Source organism: Cinclus cinclus, chromosome 12 (genome assembly GCF_963662255.1).
Source record: "Cinclus cinclus chromosome 12, bCinCin1.1, whole genome shotgun sequence".
NCBI classification, from domain to species: domain Eukaryota; kingdom Metazoa; phylum Chordata; class Aves; order Passeriformes; family Cinclidae; genus Cinclus; species Cinclus cinclus.
In genome coordinates this window covers 12,716,910-12,735,770 of record NC_085057.1, presented here as the reverse complement: position 1 = coordinate 12,735,770, position 18,861 = coordinate 12,716,910, and the positions used below count along the sequence as shown (strand labels likewise).

The 18,861-nt window shown below is 37.2% G+C and overlaps 1 protein-coding gene across 1 annotated transcript in view; it reads right to left on the bottom strand.

Annotated features, from left to right (window-relative positions):
- ERC2 (ELKS/RAB6-interacting/CAST family member 2) overlaps nucleotides 1–18,861 on the bottom strand; it is a 276,247-nt gene that overhangs the window by 186,197 nt on the left and 71,189 nt on the right. The window contains exons 5-6 of the mRNA XM_062500997.1: nucleotides 13,211–13,366; nucleotides 8,084–8,251 (exon numbers count right to left, since the gene is read on the bottom strand). Of these exons, the coding sequence (XP_062356981.1) occupies nucleotides 8,084–8,251; nucleotides 13,211–13,366 (324 nt within the window). The remainder of the gene's footprint in view (nucleotides 1–8,083; nucleotides 8,252–13,210; nucleotides 13,367–18,861) is intronic.

The window sequence follows — 18,861 nt, the reverse complement described above, 5'->3', positions numbered from 1 at the left end:
GGCAGCCCTGGTAACAGTATCTGACATGCACCTTGCTTGTATCAAGCTTACTTCCACTGAAAGGCAGAACAAGAAGAGTATCCAGCAAAGGCAATGGTCATTCACAAGTCCTTTATGAATATCTACAAAATCAACCTTTTTAAAAGGAAAATTATTACTCACTGGTGGGGAGGAGGAATTAACACCACACATTACAAAACGTCAGAATTAAGATTTGCCTCCACAAATACAGTCTGACCTCTCATGTTAAAACAGGCAGTCAGATGAACACTACAGTAACAGAAACCAAAAGTATCATTCCCCATTTTATTCCATCTTCTGCTCTACTTCTCAATCCAGCTCGACACATTTTCAAAACTAAATACTTGACTTGTAAATCCCTGATTTTATCTTGTTAAGTCTTAGTTTTACAATACTTAGACACATTTCTAACACGAATAGTAGCAGAACTCCACTGATTTAGACAATTTTTATGCAGTTCTATACTTGGGCACAGATGTTCCTGTCCCAGTGCTCTTACATAACAGCATCTTCTACAGCCCCCTTCCACAATTTCATGCTCTTTTCTTCACTTGTTTCCTGCTGATTTTGTAGAATTCCTAGTTTTCTTCTTCAGATTTATTCTTAATGCGTGACAAAAATAACCTCTTGTTTCCTTCTTTTGCAACTTATTTCTTCAAGTTTATCAGAAATATTTGTTTGCATTTTTAAACCGTTTTTTTCCACTTTCGTAAGCTTTCAATTTTTTGTAGCTTATACAGTTTCCTCTGTAAAACTAGAAACATTATTGGGAACAAGAACTTCAAAACCAGAGACAGATCCGTGGCAAAGAGTTTACAGGGGAAATTCATCAGGATGCAATTGCAGCCTTTAACCAACTACAGCTGGTGGGATGAGCACAGGTAGGAAAAGTATGACCATGAAAAAGCAAAAAAAACCCATATATGGTGTCTGTAATGACATCAGCAAACTTTGGTACTGTCATCACTTTTTACATTGCACAATCCCTTCTCAAAAATACAGAAATTAATATTGAAAATCACAGCAGAAACTTAATCTTGTGTGACAAAGCACATTCAAGGGAGAAGTGCAGAGGAAGCAACTCAAAGCTCTTCTTTATATTTCACAGAACAAATAATAAGTAAAGGCAATTGAACAGATTCGAGTTATTTAATGTCACTTAATGCTACTATTACTTTTAAAAATGTTACTGTATTACAAATTGTATTGCATAGAAATGATTTAATGCTAGCAAGGAGAAAGCGTGTGTTTCTGTAAGAAAGGCAAAAGTGAAGGATTTGTTTGAAGAGCTAAGTTATAATGCCATATTAAAAAAAAAAACACAGGAAAGAATCAAAGAAATGGAGAACTGCGGCACAGTTATCTAACTGAAAAGATTACTAACATCATTAACCACTTCCATGATTTAAGATGTAAAAAGAACACTTCTCAAAGGATGATTTCAGATAATTGTTACAAGCACTTTTTCTTAGTCAAGTCCAGCCTATGTTAATTAGCACCCTGAATTTGAGAGCGTTTTATGTTTTAACTCCATTCAATTCAGAGCCATCTCAATAACCACATATCTTTAAAAATTTTTGCTCCAAGGACATTAAAGCCCTTTTTAACTAGGTGCTCTCATGCACAGTAGTTTTTCAGCCCAGCTCCTTTTTAAGTGTCAGGCCACTGTTTTCATGGTTCTGGGTGCACAACTGCAATTCCTCCCTGCAACAACTTCAAACCAAGATGATTGTTCCCACATGTCTGTGCCAGCCAACAGTCCTCAAGGATTTTTATTTACTAAAGCCTTAAGGCTACACAACCTAACTGCCATGACTTCCCATGGTAGAGTTGAGAAGTACCAAATCTACTTCAGAAAGAAAAGCTTTTGCCACACTTCTCTTATCCTTTGCTTGCCTAAATGAACTAGTGCATCTCTGGGTTTCTATTTCATCCAATTTGTGAAAGGAAAAAGGAACTTAGACTTTCACAGAAAACGAAAATAGAAGCCACAAAACTGGAATTCTATTAAGTTTATCACATCAGCTGTTGAAAACATACCCAATGATGACAGAATTAAACTATTCGGGATAAAATGCAGCTGCTGTTACTTTTGCAAAGGATAATTTGTAAATACTTTTTACCTATAACAATGACAAATCTTTCAACAATTTTAACAGACTGCATTACTTGATTTTAAGCGTGGAAAGAACTAGAAAAATGTAAAATATTATGCAATTATATCATGTTATCACTTGGGACATGAAGTGTATAAGTTCTGTTTGCACGAGCTGATCTTATTTGAACACTTCTCTAAATATTTGCAGGTTACCTCTGAAACCACTAATCTTTCAGAAGCTCAGATCCTTATAGTTTCATTTTCCACTGTGATACCAAGAACTAGCAAGTTCTTTCCTTCTAAAAGTTAAACAAGGGGAAAAGGAAAAAAACAAACAATCCACATCACACAGTTGAGGGGGATGGAGTTGTGTGTCTAATACCTATCAGTATTTGAGAGAGCTTCATTTGTAATACCATTTGTAATTAATTTGTAATTAATTTGTAATAAAGTCACTGGAATGGGTCTGGGGAGGTCACAAGTGCAACCTCCTGCTCAAAGCACAGAGATCCCTGAAATCAGACCAGGCATTTGAGGTGCCTCTGAACAGTCCTGAAATCGGAATCCAATAGGCAGATTGACACCAAAAGAAAAAAACAACAATTGAAAACCCTGCCACCTTTGCTTCACAGTTTACTTCTATTCAGATATAGCACTCTGCCAACCTACATGTTCTTTCAGCTTAAATCTTTGAATTTACTGCTGTGCCACTAGGCTCCTCTCTCCTGTTCTGAACAGCCATAGAGCCTACAAAACGTGAATGCTGCACAGAAACTGAACTATCTGGCACGTTCCACCTGAGACAAAGCTGCACTTGAAATATGGAACTCTTTGTCAAGAGTAGCAGGGGAGAGCTGCAGAGGGACAGAGAGCAAATGGCAGCCGGGTGTCCAGAGCGGCGCTTTGTGCCGTGGGTGATCTCCCTTCGCACGCACAGCACATCCACCAGAACAATGGCCTGGCAGCACAGCAAAGAGACCACACTGAAAGATCTGGCCCACACTGATTTGAAACAAGAAAAATCACAAAACAATAGAAAAAACACAATTTCAAAGTAAAACTCTAACTTCGAAAAATAAAAATGTGAGAGTGAAATAACCATAGTCATACCATTATTGTTGTAAAATTAAAAGCAGATTTACATTTCAAGAAATATCAAATATCAACATTGCAATAGAAAGAAAAATAAAGCTTTTTTCGTCTTGTTCCAAGTATTTTCTGCTGTCTGCTTTTATTTGCTCTTTATGCAAACTAAGAACTGCCAAGAAGTCAATAATTTCACAACCCTTCTCTATAAACAGATTTGTTTAAACAAAAAAGCAGATTGCAATAAATAACTTCTATAACTACCCCTCCTCTTCATTTTTACTAGGTTTTCTATACTAATATGTGTATGCTGAACACATCACTATTCAGCTACAGTACAGACTTCACCTATTTTAATAATCCATTTTCTCTGTTGACAGGACTATGCACGCAATTTACAAAACTTCTTGGTAGACATTTACTTATTTCACAGTTCATTAACCTTCAAACAGCACACCTCCCAGTTTGCAGGTGTGTTATCTAAAGCAGTGATACACTAAGTGCTAAAGTATGTTTGTGTCAGAAATGCTTATGAAACAAATATTTTTCTCCACTGAGCTACCCAGCTGAATTGAATTTATTTGCATCAATTTATGATAAGTTTTTTCCCTGATGGTAAGTGCAGTAGTTAAGTGCAAGTCACTGCAAATATGCACAAAAAACAATCAAACTGTCTACCACTTTTTAAAGTATACAAATGGCAGTGTTTAATCTTTTTACATAATTGAAAAGGATGCTTCACTCCTTAACTTCTTTCCTTCTGCAGTAACACTAAAAGACTTCATTTAAAAATTAACATATTTTAATAGCTCTTTCACACAGCAAGGAAAACCTCATCAAGTGTCGTATTCTCCCTTTTAATAATTCTCTGTGGAGCACAGTGACATTTTCAGTTTTCTGTAGCTGGACTAGCCTTACATTGGCTCATTTTTATCTGACCTCAGGGTTTCCACATCATTAATAAAGAGAATCAAAACAAAGGGTATATACATTAGGGTAGGAAAAGTTTGCACAGTTTGGCACTCTTATCATACATAACCTTTAAAATGGAACAAAATGAAATGCACGTAGCAGAGGTGGTGAACCTTCTAAGGACTGCTTCCAAACATTTTTCCTACTGGCAGTAAACTATTTTCAGACCTCCCAACTCTGGCCACCGTGATAGTTACTGCTGTATGGGGTTTATTTCTTTTTGTTTCATTTCTTTTTGTTTCAGCTGTCAATAAAAACTTCAAGTTTAAGTTCACTGAACACATTTAAATAAAAACAAAACACTGACATCACCTGGACAACAGAAACACCACGCAAGAAGAACACTATTTGGATTCTAGGCTTGTTTGCCAATGATTTTAACTTTTCTCCCATTATGTCATAAAGTCTCACTGCACCTGAAACGTGACAAAAATCTCATCAAAAAAGTTTAAGTGCCCTCGTATTCCTGATGATCTGATACAGCACATGTAAATCACCTAAATCTGCTAGTCATGCCTCAACAGTCGTCAGTATTCTTCAAGATGAAGATCATCACAACTCTGCTTCCGCTTCATTTCTTACTGTTGAAACCAACTGCGTAAGACAGAGCTCAAACTTTAACTACACTTTTAAAGCAGGATTATTTTCTGAGCTAATTTTGCTAAGACATCATGAAAATTCCAAACATGAAATTATACCCAAAATTCCATTCTACCAAACAACAAGCACAGAGAGAATTTGCCAACAAACAGAGTGATACCAATGAACTTCCAGGGATACATGAACTACAAAAAAACTCTCATTAATACCAACATATTACTTCTAAGCCTCATGCTCTTTCACACCTGGCTTGTGAGAACCATGTAGGTAGATGGGGGGGGCTGCCTATCAAGTGGAATCGGGACACCCCAGCAGAACTAGTATTGCATCCCAGGGGTTAATTGGATCCAGTCCTGTTCCATGTCTTCATTAATGATCTGGATGATGGGGTAGGGTGCAGCCCTAGCAAGCGTGCTGGTGGAAAAAAACATGGAGAGGGCAGCTGATACACCAGAGGGTCGTGGTGCTGTTCAGAGGGATTTTGACAAGCTGGAGAAATGTGCTGACATGAACTTCATAGAGTTTAGGGAGAGGAAATGTAAAGTCCTGAACCAGAAGAACAATGCCAAGCACCTGCACGTGCTGGAGTTCACTCAGCTGGAAAGCAGCTTTGCAGAAAAGAACCTCGGGGTCCTGGTGGTCACAATGGTGAACACTAGCAATGTGGCCCTGCAGGGACACACCAGCAGCATCCTGGGCTCAGTAGGAAGGGTGCTGCCACAAGGTTTAGGGAGGTGATCCCTCTTGTCTATCAGTCACTGCTCAGGCCACACCTGAGATATCATCTCCAGTTCTGGGCATACTGGAGACAGCCCAACAAAAGACCATAAAGAAACTAAAGGATTAATTAAGGGCATTATTAAAGCATTGGAGCATCTCTTATATGACAAAAGCCTGAGAGAGCGGAACTGTCCAGCCTAGAAAAGCGAATGGGGCACCTTATCACTCTTCCGTGGTGCCCAGTGAGAGGAAAAGATGCAATGGGCACAAACTGAAACGCAGAGGGTTCCCTGTGAACATGAGAAACACTCACTCTGACCCACGTGGTCCACAGAGGTTGTATCTTGTGCTTTGAGATAGTCAAGAGCCATCTGGATATGGTCCTGGACAGCTGGCTCTAGGTGGCCCTGCTTGAGCAGGGCGGTTGGACCAGATGAGCTCCAGAGCTCCCTTCCAACCTCAACCATTACATGATTCTGTAAATCACATCCCATTGCATCACAGGCAGCTGCTTCAGCAAAACCTGAAGATAAGCTGCAGAGTGCCATTAAGCTAAATAATAAAAAGGCTTCTTATGAAATAACTGAGAGCCTGTGGAGAGTTTCTTTTATTACAGGATTTACTATGCTAATTTAATTGCAACAAGGTGATTACAAAGTAATCCTATTTAGGCAGGAAGTTGACACTGCAACTCTGAATACCTTACTCAGCACCGGATTAGAACTGCCTTTTGATGGTTACTTTCACCTCCAGAAAGCAGCACTTCAAGGCAAGCTATGAACATGTTTTAGGACGCAAAATTGTACAAAAACTGTTCTACAAATAGACAATGTAGACACGTAGGAAGAAAGGAGTGTGGCCCAATGCAGGCCAAAATGTTATTAGCTTTCCTCATCTGGGAATGCCCAACAACAATCGCTTGTACAGTACAGAATTCCTTCCCTAATGACTTCCACCTGCTGGAGGGCTGCCATTTGCCCTGCATCTCCCTGCAGCTGCTTTCCCATCTGCTGCTGGAAGCCACTGCCCTCCCTTAGATAAGACCTGAGGCCTGGAGATAGATGATGCAGTTGCTCCAAACAACCAAAATCTTTCCCCAGCTCCCAGGGAACCAGACCTGCTGTGTCTAGAAGCACTGCTGGGTGCTACCACAGCACAGCCTAGGCTTGATCACATCAAAGGCTCAAGCTCCACAGCCTTGTGCAGAAACTGAGAAGGGGAATTAGATACCTGTCAGAAGGCAATTGTTTCACCACCAGCACTGCAGAATCCCAGCAGCCCTTCAGCAAGAACACTGTAACTCAGTTCTTTGTTTGTAACACACTCCACAAACCAGTCTGATAAGGGATTAGGTAGGCGAATCAGTGGAGAAGCAATGGAATTCATCACCATCCTCAGCAGTACGACAGGTCATGCAAGCCTTGCAAAACAAATTTGCACAGCCCATGATGTAAAATACCCCATCTTTCCTACTCAAATGCTAGACTGAGATCAGCAAAACTGCTGGAGTTTTTAACCTTGTTCTTTTATTATTTTGTATTATACACATATGCTGGGTGGCCCATTAAACACAAGCTGGAAATTCCAAATTTCTTAGCAGGCATCCTCCTAGCATGCAGAGCACAAGACATACAGCAAAACAGAATAATCAGAATCTTAGAAATATTTATTTTGAGCTTCCACAAGAAGGATGAATTTAAGCCAATTTTTTTCCTAGCGTTTTGCTAGCCAGACATTTGAAACATTCTGTAAGATTCCTGTATACCTTAAATAATATACTTCTCTGAATAGAAACTATTTGCACTGTATGTCTAAATTCCACAGGTATTTGTTTCCTGAAAGAAGCAAACACATTAAAAATAAAATCAGGAAGTTTTAATAGCAATCTGTCTAATCAGTATTGTGTTCTCCAAGCCTATGAAGTTTTTCAGAACACCAGGAAAGTAGTTATTGGACTTTTTAAACACTGGATTTACACATTCCCTTAAATGTGACAACCGTCCCAAATAAGTATTCCATTACTCATGTTTTCATGGTCTGATTTTGTAGATACATAATTAATGCACTGGTCTGTTTTAAAGAATGAAATTATTAATATTTTAAAATAAATGTTGACTGCATTTGAAAAAATAACCAGAGATTAATAATATGCAGCTTTCAACAGATCCCTTCAAAATACATCGGTAGCTTCACCCTTCAGAACAGAAATGCACAGAAGAAAAGAAGCATCAACCAGAGCAACTGAGAGAGCAACTCTGTCACCCAACAGATGAGGAAACGGGTCATGATATCACAACAATCAAGTCATTAAGGTCCACCTCCCCCCATTGAAGCCAATGACAATTAGACACAAACACTTTCTTAAAAGGCAATCATAAGCACTTCTAAAAACGTTCTAGAATAAGAGCTGGTGTACTACCAAAATTATATATACACCAAACACATTGGCATTTATATTGTTTTAAATTATTCATTATTCTTTAACAACTTTCCTGCCACATAGACTTGAACCAAACACATCAAAACCTTGATACTGGCCATGAACTCAGTATTTCTATTGCATTTCATGATTGGGAGATACAATACCTCTGTCTGAAGTATGGCAGCTCTCTGTTCTTTGGCAGTAAGAGACTCTTTAAGCACTTCAATGTGTTGCTTGCAATCTGAATTCTGATTGCTAAGGGTTTCAAGCTTAGTTTGTAAGGCAAGAAGTTCTGATTCTTTCTTTGAGAGTTCTTGTTTCAGTTGATCAATCTGCAGTGGGGGGGAAAAGTGAGGTCATTAATTTTGTCTCCAATTCATAGCTGTGCTGGAAATCTGAAAGGTGTGAATGATCATGGTATGACAAATCAGACACCTGTGAATTCTGGAAGAGAATTAAGGTTCAGACTTTTTACACTCACGCCTTCAATTGTGTTTCTTGCAATTTAATGCATTCTATCTTAAGAATCAATGCCCTGTTGTTGGAGAAGTCAAAAGGAAACTCCTGAAGATTATAGGTGATGATCTGGCCCATAAATTCACCACGGACCTCACTTAAGTTCAAAGGCATGAATCCCATGTGAGGCAAGTCTGGCACAACAGCAAAAATGCACAGGAAAAGAAGTGTTCATAAAAGTATAAATTCAATCCTTCCAACAGCATCATTCCCATGACTTATCATTGGCCAGAGTGAATCAGGAATTTTTTAGGAGTCTGATAAAGAAAAAACAGTCATCTTAGAAAGGAGAGGAAAACAGAAAAGTGGACTTTCAACCTTACTCCTCTTCTCACAAATTTGTTGCTGCCCACCATCTCCACCTCCTATTTTTCTCCCTGGCAGCTCACATGGAATTCTCAGGTAGTAGAAAAGCCAAGCCAAGAAGACTAACTTAAGAGAAGTCTGGGGAAAACATTATAAAAAATTATTCACAATGAAAGGGCTGAGAGATTATAAAATCCTGTCCCAGAGGAAACAGCAGAAACACAATACTAAGACAGAGCTTCTGAATTGAAGTGAATTTAAGGTTCATCAGTAAATGTCATGGAATTGTGATTACTCTCCTCCTTCCACAATGATAAATGGGAAGAATCGCCACGGAACACAAAATTGATTGTAGTGGAGTTAGAATATGTGAATCAGAGCAAAGCACTGGACTATATACAGAACTATGTGCATATGTGAAAGGATGGTGAATTAGGTGGCATATAGCTATTCCTAAATTCTTGTGGTATAACACTGGTCACCAGATGAATCCAGATACATCACCTCATGAGGATTATTTGAAATAAAATGCCTCACTGTATCTGCATAACTCAGAGAAATTACTTCCTTTATGTGAAGAGCTCTTTTCCATGTCCCAACACACATTTGGGATGCAAGAAATGTACAAGTGGTAGATGGAAGATGATTCAAAAATTCCCAGGGGAAAAAAAAAATAATATCCATGGGTTGATCTTACTCAACCACATTCCAAAGATCCACATAATAAAACATTTCACAAATTCGGTGTTGTATGGTACTGGAAATATTTGCTGCTGACCAAAATGCTTCTATTTTGTTTTACATTGTGAGTGCATATTTCAAAATTAAATTTTAAAACAATAATTCTTCCAACTACCATCTGTATGCAAGTCTTAATAGATTTATAAATCTATTTTATAAATCCCAATATGTTTGCATTGTTACTTAAGGTGCTCAGATAGTCATCCACGAGCTACTGTGTAAAGGATCTACCCTGGCACTAAAAAAAAAAAAAAAAAAAAAAATCACCTTTGAAGTCTGAAAATATCAAAATAAGAAAAGAAGCATACAAAAACCAGACATAGGGAAAGAATGCAATTAAAATCTGCTAGAAAAAGCTTCCTCTGGAAAGCAAATCACCTTCTTCCATCCCTTGCCAGAACATGTAAGCAAGGATGGCAACCAAGAGAAAATGGATAGAACATGAACAATGGGAAAATCTGTCTCTGAGATGCAAAGACAAAACATAGATCTGCAGCCAATCTGAATTACATCACAGGCTTTATGTGAGACGCATGTGAACATCACAGATGCTTAATCTCTTCTAGAAACTCTTCACCCTTCTCTCCATGACACAACCCACACCCTCAGAAATAATAAAATAAAATTTTAAAAGGCTTTGCTTTCATTGCAGGTGTGCTCTTTGTGTTTTAGAAACGGAATCTGTTTAGTGTAAAGTTCTGGCTAAAAGACCTACAAATTGTCAGGAGTTTAAAAATGCGTTACAGCTCTCAAATAAAAAAAAAATTAAGAGTTAAAACAAACCAAAATACACAAAGATTGTTGAATAAATATGCTGATGTCTTTTTAAAATAAAGTATCATGGTGAAAGAGTACTAAAATTTCCATTTTAAAATTGCCACAGAAAAAAGAGGTATAATAAAAAACTATTAAAACTTATATTAAGAAATTTTAGGCATGGGTATATTCACTTTTTAAAAGTTCTGCAGTATCTCAGTGTGTAAAAAAACTAATTAAACAGGACATAAAATAGATTGTTGCCTCAGCAGATATGTAAGCATTTTTGCTGTATCTAAAGCGATATGGAAAATCAGCTGTCAAAATTCAATGAAACCTCATGATCTCATACAATGCAAGAAAAACATTTTTATACTTTGTAAGGACTAAAGTGAAGAGAACCTACAAGTCTGGATATAATTGCTGTAGCATCAAAAAATTCCAAGTTTGTCCTCTGACCCTGACCTTCCCACTATCTCACATATTTCATGTGTGTAATTTGCCTGTCACCACTTTTTCAGCATTGCCCAATATGATCTTGCTTCACCTCCTTTCCTGAAACTCTAATTCGTTTTTCTTCCTTCTCAATTTACGATTCTGTCACCTCCCATAATTTCAGTTCTTTAGAACCCATTAATTTTCCATTTCCAGAAAACCATTATGGGTGTTCTTCTGTTATTTTTACACACCGAATTCTTATGTGACATTATGCAGAGTAACCAGAAAACAAAGGGGGGGAAAAAAATCAGAGCTTTCCCTCTGAATATTGCACATTAAAATTGATGGGCTAAATAAGTAAATAATTCCATTAAATGAAACTATGCTGATTAATACATTATAGGATTTGGTCTGATGCAACAAATGACAACTGCTTATTAAAGTGAAGGATTTAAGAAAAGGAAAAGGAGTAGCAAATCAAATAATGTGTCTGCATAGAGTATATACTATAAGTCTATCAGTAGATTCTTCAGGTTATACTGGTAAAGGTGTGGTTTTAAGTTGGTTGTTAAATTTCCAGGCCTAACCACACACACCAAAAAAAAAAAAACCAGCAAAAATAAATAAATAAACAAACTGCAGTTCTTTCTCTGTTTTTATTTTTTTGTTTGGTTTTTTTTGTGGGGTTTTTTTGTTTTGTTGTTGTTTTTTTTTTCCTAGAGGATCTCCTAGAACTTGCATGCTTCCTTCATTCAGTATGGAAATTTCCTACATGCAGACATTAATCACAGAACACCTTATTACTGTTTTATCAGTACTTAAAACTCATCTTACTGGAAATTTGCTGAAATTGTACTACAATGTACTACATTTTCATACCCATACCAATGGATAGCATGAGAGCTCTAGTACCCAAAGGACTACTTAAATGCCAAGGGCAAACTCAAACCTGAAAAATAATGCATCTGTGTTCATTTAAATATGTGGCTGACAGCCAAAGGATGAACCCTAGTAAGGGAAGGGAGTGTTCCAAAGCAAAAATTATTAATAAAAGTATGAATCATCCTGTTTTATTCATATTCTCAATTAAGGTATTTGAAGGTGCAGATCTCTTGGTCATATAAACTTTAAGACCTATTTTGACAATTTCTGTATTATGTGAGTAATGACATAATTTCTCCCTTCAAAAACTAAGCAAGGAGAGGCCTTATCAAGTGGGAAAGAAAAAAAAATCTGAGCAAGTTTTCTTTCTCATTTTTACTACTTTTATTTACAACAAGTAAAGCCGATATATTTGGAAGGAGTTTTATATTACTAAGAAATAGTTAAGAAAATAAACACTGCCAAACATTCTCTGCCACTCACATAAATAAATGATGTTCAGTGTTTGCCTTCATTTAACACCTTTGCATTTATTTAAATCAAGAACAGATTGAAAACAAGATTTACTTCAAGAATAAATGAGAAGTATTAAGAGCTTCAAGTACCTCAGGAGAGTTTTTCACTGTTATTTGCCATTAATCCTGTTTATTGGAATTTATCAAAGATCTCAGCTTCAACAAATCATGTACAGCAACATCTGTTTGCTGACAGCTCCACAAATACTTTTCCACCTTGAAAGGTTCTCAGATGAGTGACAAAAATAACATCTTTGGCTGCAAATCTTAATTTTAAGTGGAAGAAAACGACTAGTGAAAGAAAAAGTTCCATCAGAACGTGGCATTTAATAAAGATCAGAAGGCTCTGACAAAACAATGCATACCCAATACTCTTCTCATTCATCTGCTTTCTGTGCTACAGAAACATACTGAAGCCTTTCCTCTCAAAAACGTCAGGAGATCATTAGCATTCTAGGCTTTGTACCTCATTTTTATATCAACAGGTTTGCTGACATGCAGTGGGAGTTTTGCTGTAAGTCACTAAAACTGAATTGCTTTGAAATTAATTATGTTTACGTTAGCAAAGTCATTTTCCTGGTGATAATGCTATTTAGGAAATTTAGTTATTTTTCAGTAGCTTAAGAGCTATTTGTTTTTCAACAGAATAAATATGTTCTTTGATTATTATTTTTTTCTTAATTAATCTGGACTAATTCCACATGGGCACTAACACTTTCATTTCTTCTGTAGCAAAAACCCCCAAACAATGAACAAGCAATAATGCTTTGTGAGTCTGAAACCAGGAAATGTATCACATCACTACATATTTACTATCTGCCTGTGGTCACTCCTAATAGTCTGTGTACAGTAATTTGAAATTAGAGGAACAGAGTCATTAAATTGCTAGTCTTAAAAATAAGAGCAGAGAACAATTTGGTATCATCTATGAAACAGAAGTCCTTCCTGCAAAACTACATCAAAAGCTAAAATCAAGTAATTTTCATTTATCCATAATGCTTCACTCCTTCACATCTACTGATTATTATATAGTAGAGATTTACCAAAACGAGACACACAGCTTCTTCCATTGAAATTGGTCACACCAAACTTTCCATTATTTAAACAGTCTTAATCTCTTTTATAAATAGATCTTACCTTATTTTTCATGAACTTTGAGTGACTCTTGTAAACTTCTATTTGTTTGATTTCTTCTTCTCGGTCCTCTGTATTCAGAACTCCATTTGTCTTTAACATCTGTATTTCATCTTCAAGATCTCTTATATTGCGCTCAAGTGAAGCTATTTTTGTATCCTAAGTTACAAAAAAAGAGTATTGAAAATTACACGAGGCATATATTAAAGAGTAACAGAAGCATGTCTGTACTTGAGTGAATATCAAATAATGAGACAGCAGAAATACATGGTACAAATAGCGAAGGCACATAAACCAGGAGTAATTCTATTGGTTTTAGCTAAAAGTAATGCAGAATTCAGACCAGACCTCTTTCATCATAGTTGCACAGTCTGTAGAGAATACATGCTAGTAAAAAAATCCATTTAATTCCTACACAGGAAGGAAGAGAGAATAGCAGAAGCCCTATTTTCCCACCTACGTATGATAACAAACCTTGTTATCATTGGTAACCATCTAGGCCTGGCCATTCTTCCAAGACCAACCCATGTCTCTGCAGGGCAAAGGCCACTTCACTGTGTGGCTCAAGGACACCATTCCTCTGGAGTTCTGCCTGCTCTCAAGAGGGAGAAAGGTTGTGTCCTCATGTATTTTTCCTTGACTAATCTAGCCACATCACTAAGAGGGGATTTAGCACTTTATTGTGAGTCCCAAGATAAACAAAACCACAACCACTAAAAATTTATACATGCCAACCAATGGCTGCCATGTGTGCCAGAACAGCACTGGAAAACAGTGACATTTTTTTACTTGCAGTCATTTGGAAATTGTATGTCCCTTTTGTGAGACTTATAAAGATTACAGAAGTGATTGCACAAACTTGTCACAATTTTCTGTTTGAAAGAACATTGCAGAATTACTCATTAGGAAATCTGATCAACAACATAAAGGATCAACCATCCATAAAATATTAGAGACTGCATGAAGTTCTAGTTTCATTGAGACCAATATTAAATAAAAATTTTAAAAAACACATAAAACAAATCAATCTGATTCACTCAGACCAGGTGATTAAGGTGGAAAGCTAACTGGGAGGAAAAAATGCAAATGGAATTGATCCTTTGAAAAGGACAAGCTAAGCTCGAATCACTGCAACTTTGTTTCCATTGCTGTCTTTATATTGCCTGAAAAGAAACAAAAACCCCAATTCCTGCAATAACTTATTTCATAATAAAGCTAGATAAATGTAATAATTTAATACAGGAGAATCTGGATGAAGCTCCAAAAAGCGTCTGAATTTTTGGTACTGCAATGAAAAAAATCTCAGATTATTTTCGAAGACCACTGTTATAAATCCATACAGAATGAAAGCTAAGGACTGAGCAACATAATTTAGATGGCCCACTGTCATTCCTCTAACATTTTTGCTTTTATCTTTATAGTCAACAATAAACCTCAAACCGAGAGAACTTTTTCTTTTATAATTTTCTTATTCCAACAAAAATTAATTTTAAAATTAATTCCAATTCTAAAAAAAGGTAAGTAAAATATTGAGATAGATTGAAATAAGGGAATTGAATTTTATCAATTATCAATTTTATCAATTTTATCATTGAATTTTATCATTTAAGGAAGCTGCACAACAGGCAAAATACTGCAAGAAAAGATGGAGAAGTATTTAAAAGCTCTCAGGAATTAAATACAACACCAAAATAAATGTAGATCTCATTATATTACAGTCAATTCAGCTTGCTCCATTGGACTGCATTTCAGAAATATTTTCCTCTTATTTTTGAAGATAAAAGCAAAACCTAAGCTTCACTACACTGTAGAACGATTTTGCAATGAAATATATGCATACTTACATGACCTGTTGTGACATGACATCTGGGAATAGTCTTCATCAGACCTACCCAGCTAAGTCTGCCTTTTTGTACTGCCTTTGTATTTTACGTGTTTGCAAACATAATATGACAGAAGCAATTTCTAGCACAGCCTACCACACTCTTTAGAAGGTTTATACATCACAGAATCACATTTAAGCTTCATGAGAAATACCTAAAATAACTTGTGGAAGCGTTTTTTGTGCTTCTGCTTCATCATAAAATGGAAATCTCTGAGAAAAAGTTTATTTCTAATCAATCTCTGCATACTGTGATTAGAAATGTGTAAAAGCTATCTTCCTGTGTCTTGAAAAATTGTCACTAAGTTTTCTATAAACTTTTTATTGAAACAGAAGCCAGAAATTTCACAAATTTTGTCAAAGGCACTGTTCTCTATGGCATGCATAGAAACCTTACAGGTTTCCTGCCTGGACAACTGCTGGAAAGTGAGGAACCTTGTAGGTGAAAGACAGCACAGAGAGCCCAGAACTCCCAGTGGGTACGGCCACAAGGGAGCTGGGCTGCCTTACAGGATGGAGAGAAACTCAGGTAGCTTTGCATCTGCCAAAAGCTTTGACACGGTCCCATAAAAATCTGATTCTGCTGAATCAGCATTTTCCCCACAGAAAATTTCAATTGGAAAACTCAACCAGTCTTGTTGGGGCACAGGGACTGACAAGCTTTCAGAAACTGAAATGGGAACAGATGCAATATTTCCTCCAAACCTCTAAGATTTATCCCCATTAGCAATGTTCTAAAAACTACATGGGTCTGTGTTGAACCACACCAAAGATTCCTTTGCAACAATATTAAGTAAGCAGCTTAGTTTTAAATGGTACTGATAAACATCTTCTGAGTTCTAAAACAATACAGCATTTGTTCAGATTTTTTTCAGTCAGGCCCTCTAAATCTGTTAAAAGATATAAGATTATGTAGCAGGATTTGTGATAGAGATCAGGGCACCCACCCTAATCTATCCCCTACTTCCAGCAGTAATCAATAAGTCTTCCTTATCTCCTTTATTAGAATAGTGCAGATATTCTGTGAGAGGTTGGGCTATTTAGGTTTCTGCTGGCTGGACCTAGAATGTGAAAAAAATTAGTATGTGTCCTGATGCTGAAGAAAACAGTATTTCACAATGGAAAAAGACTAATAAGTGAGTTTCCACTATGATGTTTCATGAATCATATCAGTCCTTACTAGAGTCCTATAGTACATTTCCTGAAAACTGAGGGGCAGGAAAAGGGCAAAACATTTGTAAATAACCACAGAATGTTCTGAATTGGAAGGGACCACAAAGATCATCAAGTCCAAGCCCATATAATACAGCACTCCAGGCTGCCTTACTCTGAAAGGAAAAGCAAGGAAATGCTACTGTTCATCATTTGAAATACATGATAAATTATGTCTGTAAAATTTTGCTTGCAGGGCATTCAACAAGCAATCAGAAGGAAATATTTGAAAGTTCACATTTACTAAAGCTTGAATTTAAACACACTTATGTACACAGGCTGTCAACAGACCATACACAACTACCCTTATTGTATGAATTTTTACCCTGTCAATTTAATGCAGAGAATATTCAGGTTTATCTTTGAAGATAAGGGTAGTGGAAGTTCATGCAGTCTTAACAATAGAGTATGTTGCACTGCAAACACACACTTCTCTAGAACCAAACCCATACCTGAAATATCACAGCTGGATCAATACATAAAGATGGCTCTTTCTGCAAGTAAGGTAAACCACAAATATTTTCATTTACTTTACAGCTTACATTTACAGAGACGTTATAGCTGCTAGACTCCACGTATTTTTCACTATCCTATCCTTAAGATGAGTTCTAGGCCATACCTGTAGGAAATTTCTGATTTTCTCTCTCAAGTGATATTACTGTTTCAGTGATGATAGAATTAGACCATAGCAACTTGTAATGGCTGGGTTGGAAGTAGCATTTAAATGGCATCTAACCCAACCTCCTGCCATGGGCAGGGACACCTCCCACTATCCCAGGTTGCCCCAATTCCCATCCACCCTGCTGGGGAACACCTTCAAGGAAGAGACATCCACTGTTTGTCCCCATCTTTCTTATATGCCTCCTTTCAGTTCTGAAAGGCTATAGGGCCACTGAGGAGCCTTCTCTTCCCCAGGCTGAAGAGCCCCAGCTCTGCCCTGTCTGAGCAGGAGAGCTCTCCACCCTCTGAGCATGGCTGTGCCTCTCCTCTGGACTTGCTCCAACAGCTCCATGTCTTTTTTGCCCAGTGGAGCCCAGAACAGAAGACAGCACTCCAAGTGGGGCCACAGAAGAGTTGAGCAAGTTTTCACCCGCTTCATGTGCTCAGGAATACTTATATAAAATCAAGTGAAAAGTGTTTTTCCTTTCCATCATTTTTAGTATATTAATAGGTGTTAATTAACATTGAATATTATTGATATTCAGAATAGATTCAAACGTATCAGTCATCTGACATTTGCCAGCACACAATATGTAAGGAAGCATGCATAAGTGCAACTGCAATTAAAGGAAAGGATTTCCATGTACCAGTTTTATTTTATACTTTAACAGAATAAGATTTAGGCATGAAGGGAAAAAAAAGCAGTTTAATCACATATATCCCCAGTCACAAAGTCAAAAGCAACCACCGTATCAAAACTAGACTAGATTGAGGGAATAATAGGGACACGTGGGAGAAAGAAGCATTCTGCCTTCCTTCAGTTTTCTGACTCAGTTTTCCAGAAGGAAAAAAAGGGCTTCTGGAAAATAAGGTTAGTTGCAGAAAAGAGAACTGAGTAAAGAGTGTAGTGAGAAACAACAGAGCAAAAGACATAGGACATCTGGAAGCAAATGTGTCCATGAAGCAAAACCAGAAAGTTAGGAAAGAATGGCCTGTGCAATGCATTTGAAAAGACAATAGCTATCTGGAAAAAAAAAATAAAGAAAGAAAGCAAAACAGGAGTTACAGCATAGGATGCGAATTTTCCATCTTTTTTTTTGTTTGCCCTTTTTTTTATTTTGCATGAATACATAGGAGATAAACACTGGTCAACAAGAGAGCAGTTATGCAGAAAATGCAATTGCTGAAAGGACAAACAACTACCTGCAAAGCTTTGCAGAGAAATGAAGATGACAGGACAGGACACATAGTGCAAAAGATATCTAGGATGAATAAACACATGAGAGGATAGGCAGGAGAAATGGATATGCTTGATTGGATGAAAGGAATACAGACTGAGAAAAGGGACAGAAAGAACTCAGCAGTGGCAAGGGACAGAAGAAAACTACAGTGAGAACAGAAGGATTTATGAAGGAGGGAAAGTTGCATCCTGGCAGAGCCTGGGGAAGCCATGGAAGGCACTCAGACAAAAGCTAAAGTGGTGAGGGGCTGGAAGGGGCTGGGTGTGATGAAAAGAAATGTAAACTGCTTGCAGTCTCTGCATGGGGGAGTGGATGGCCTGAGACTGCCATATTACAGCTAATCCTCTCCCTCCTTCTACCCTCAACATTGTAGGGAAACAATTCCTTCAATGCTTCATCATTCAAAACAAATGTTCCACATTTTTTTTCAAAACAAATGCTGTCTGGATTAAGACAATTTAAATTTACTTGAAAACATTCCAAATCTGGAACTTGTAATGAAAACTGCTGTTCATCATGTGGATTTCAACATCTTACATTTGTCCCTCTTCCTTTTCAATATTAAGTCTACTTTAGACAGGGGCAATCCCAAAGGGGCGAGTGTTCATAGTGACAGAAAGAACTGGGTGCATCAGCGGCAAAAACCAGCTTTGCATCAG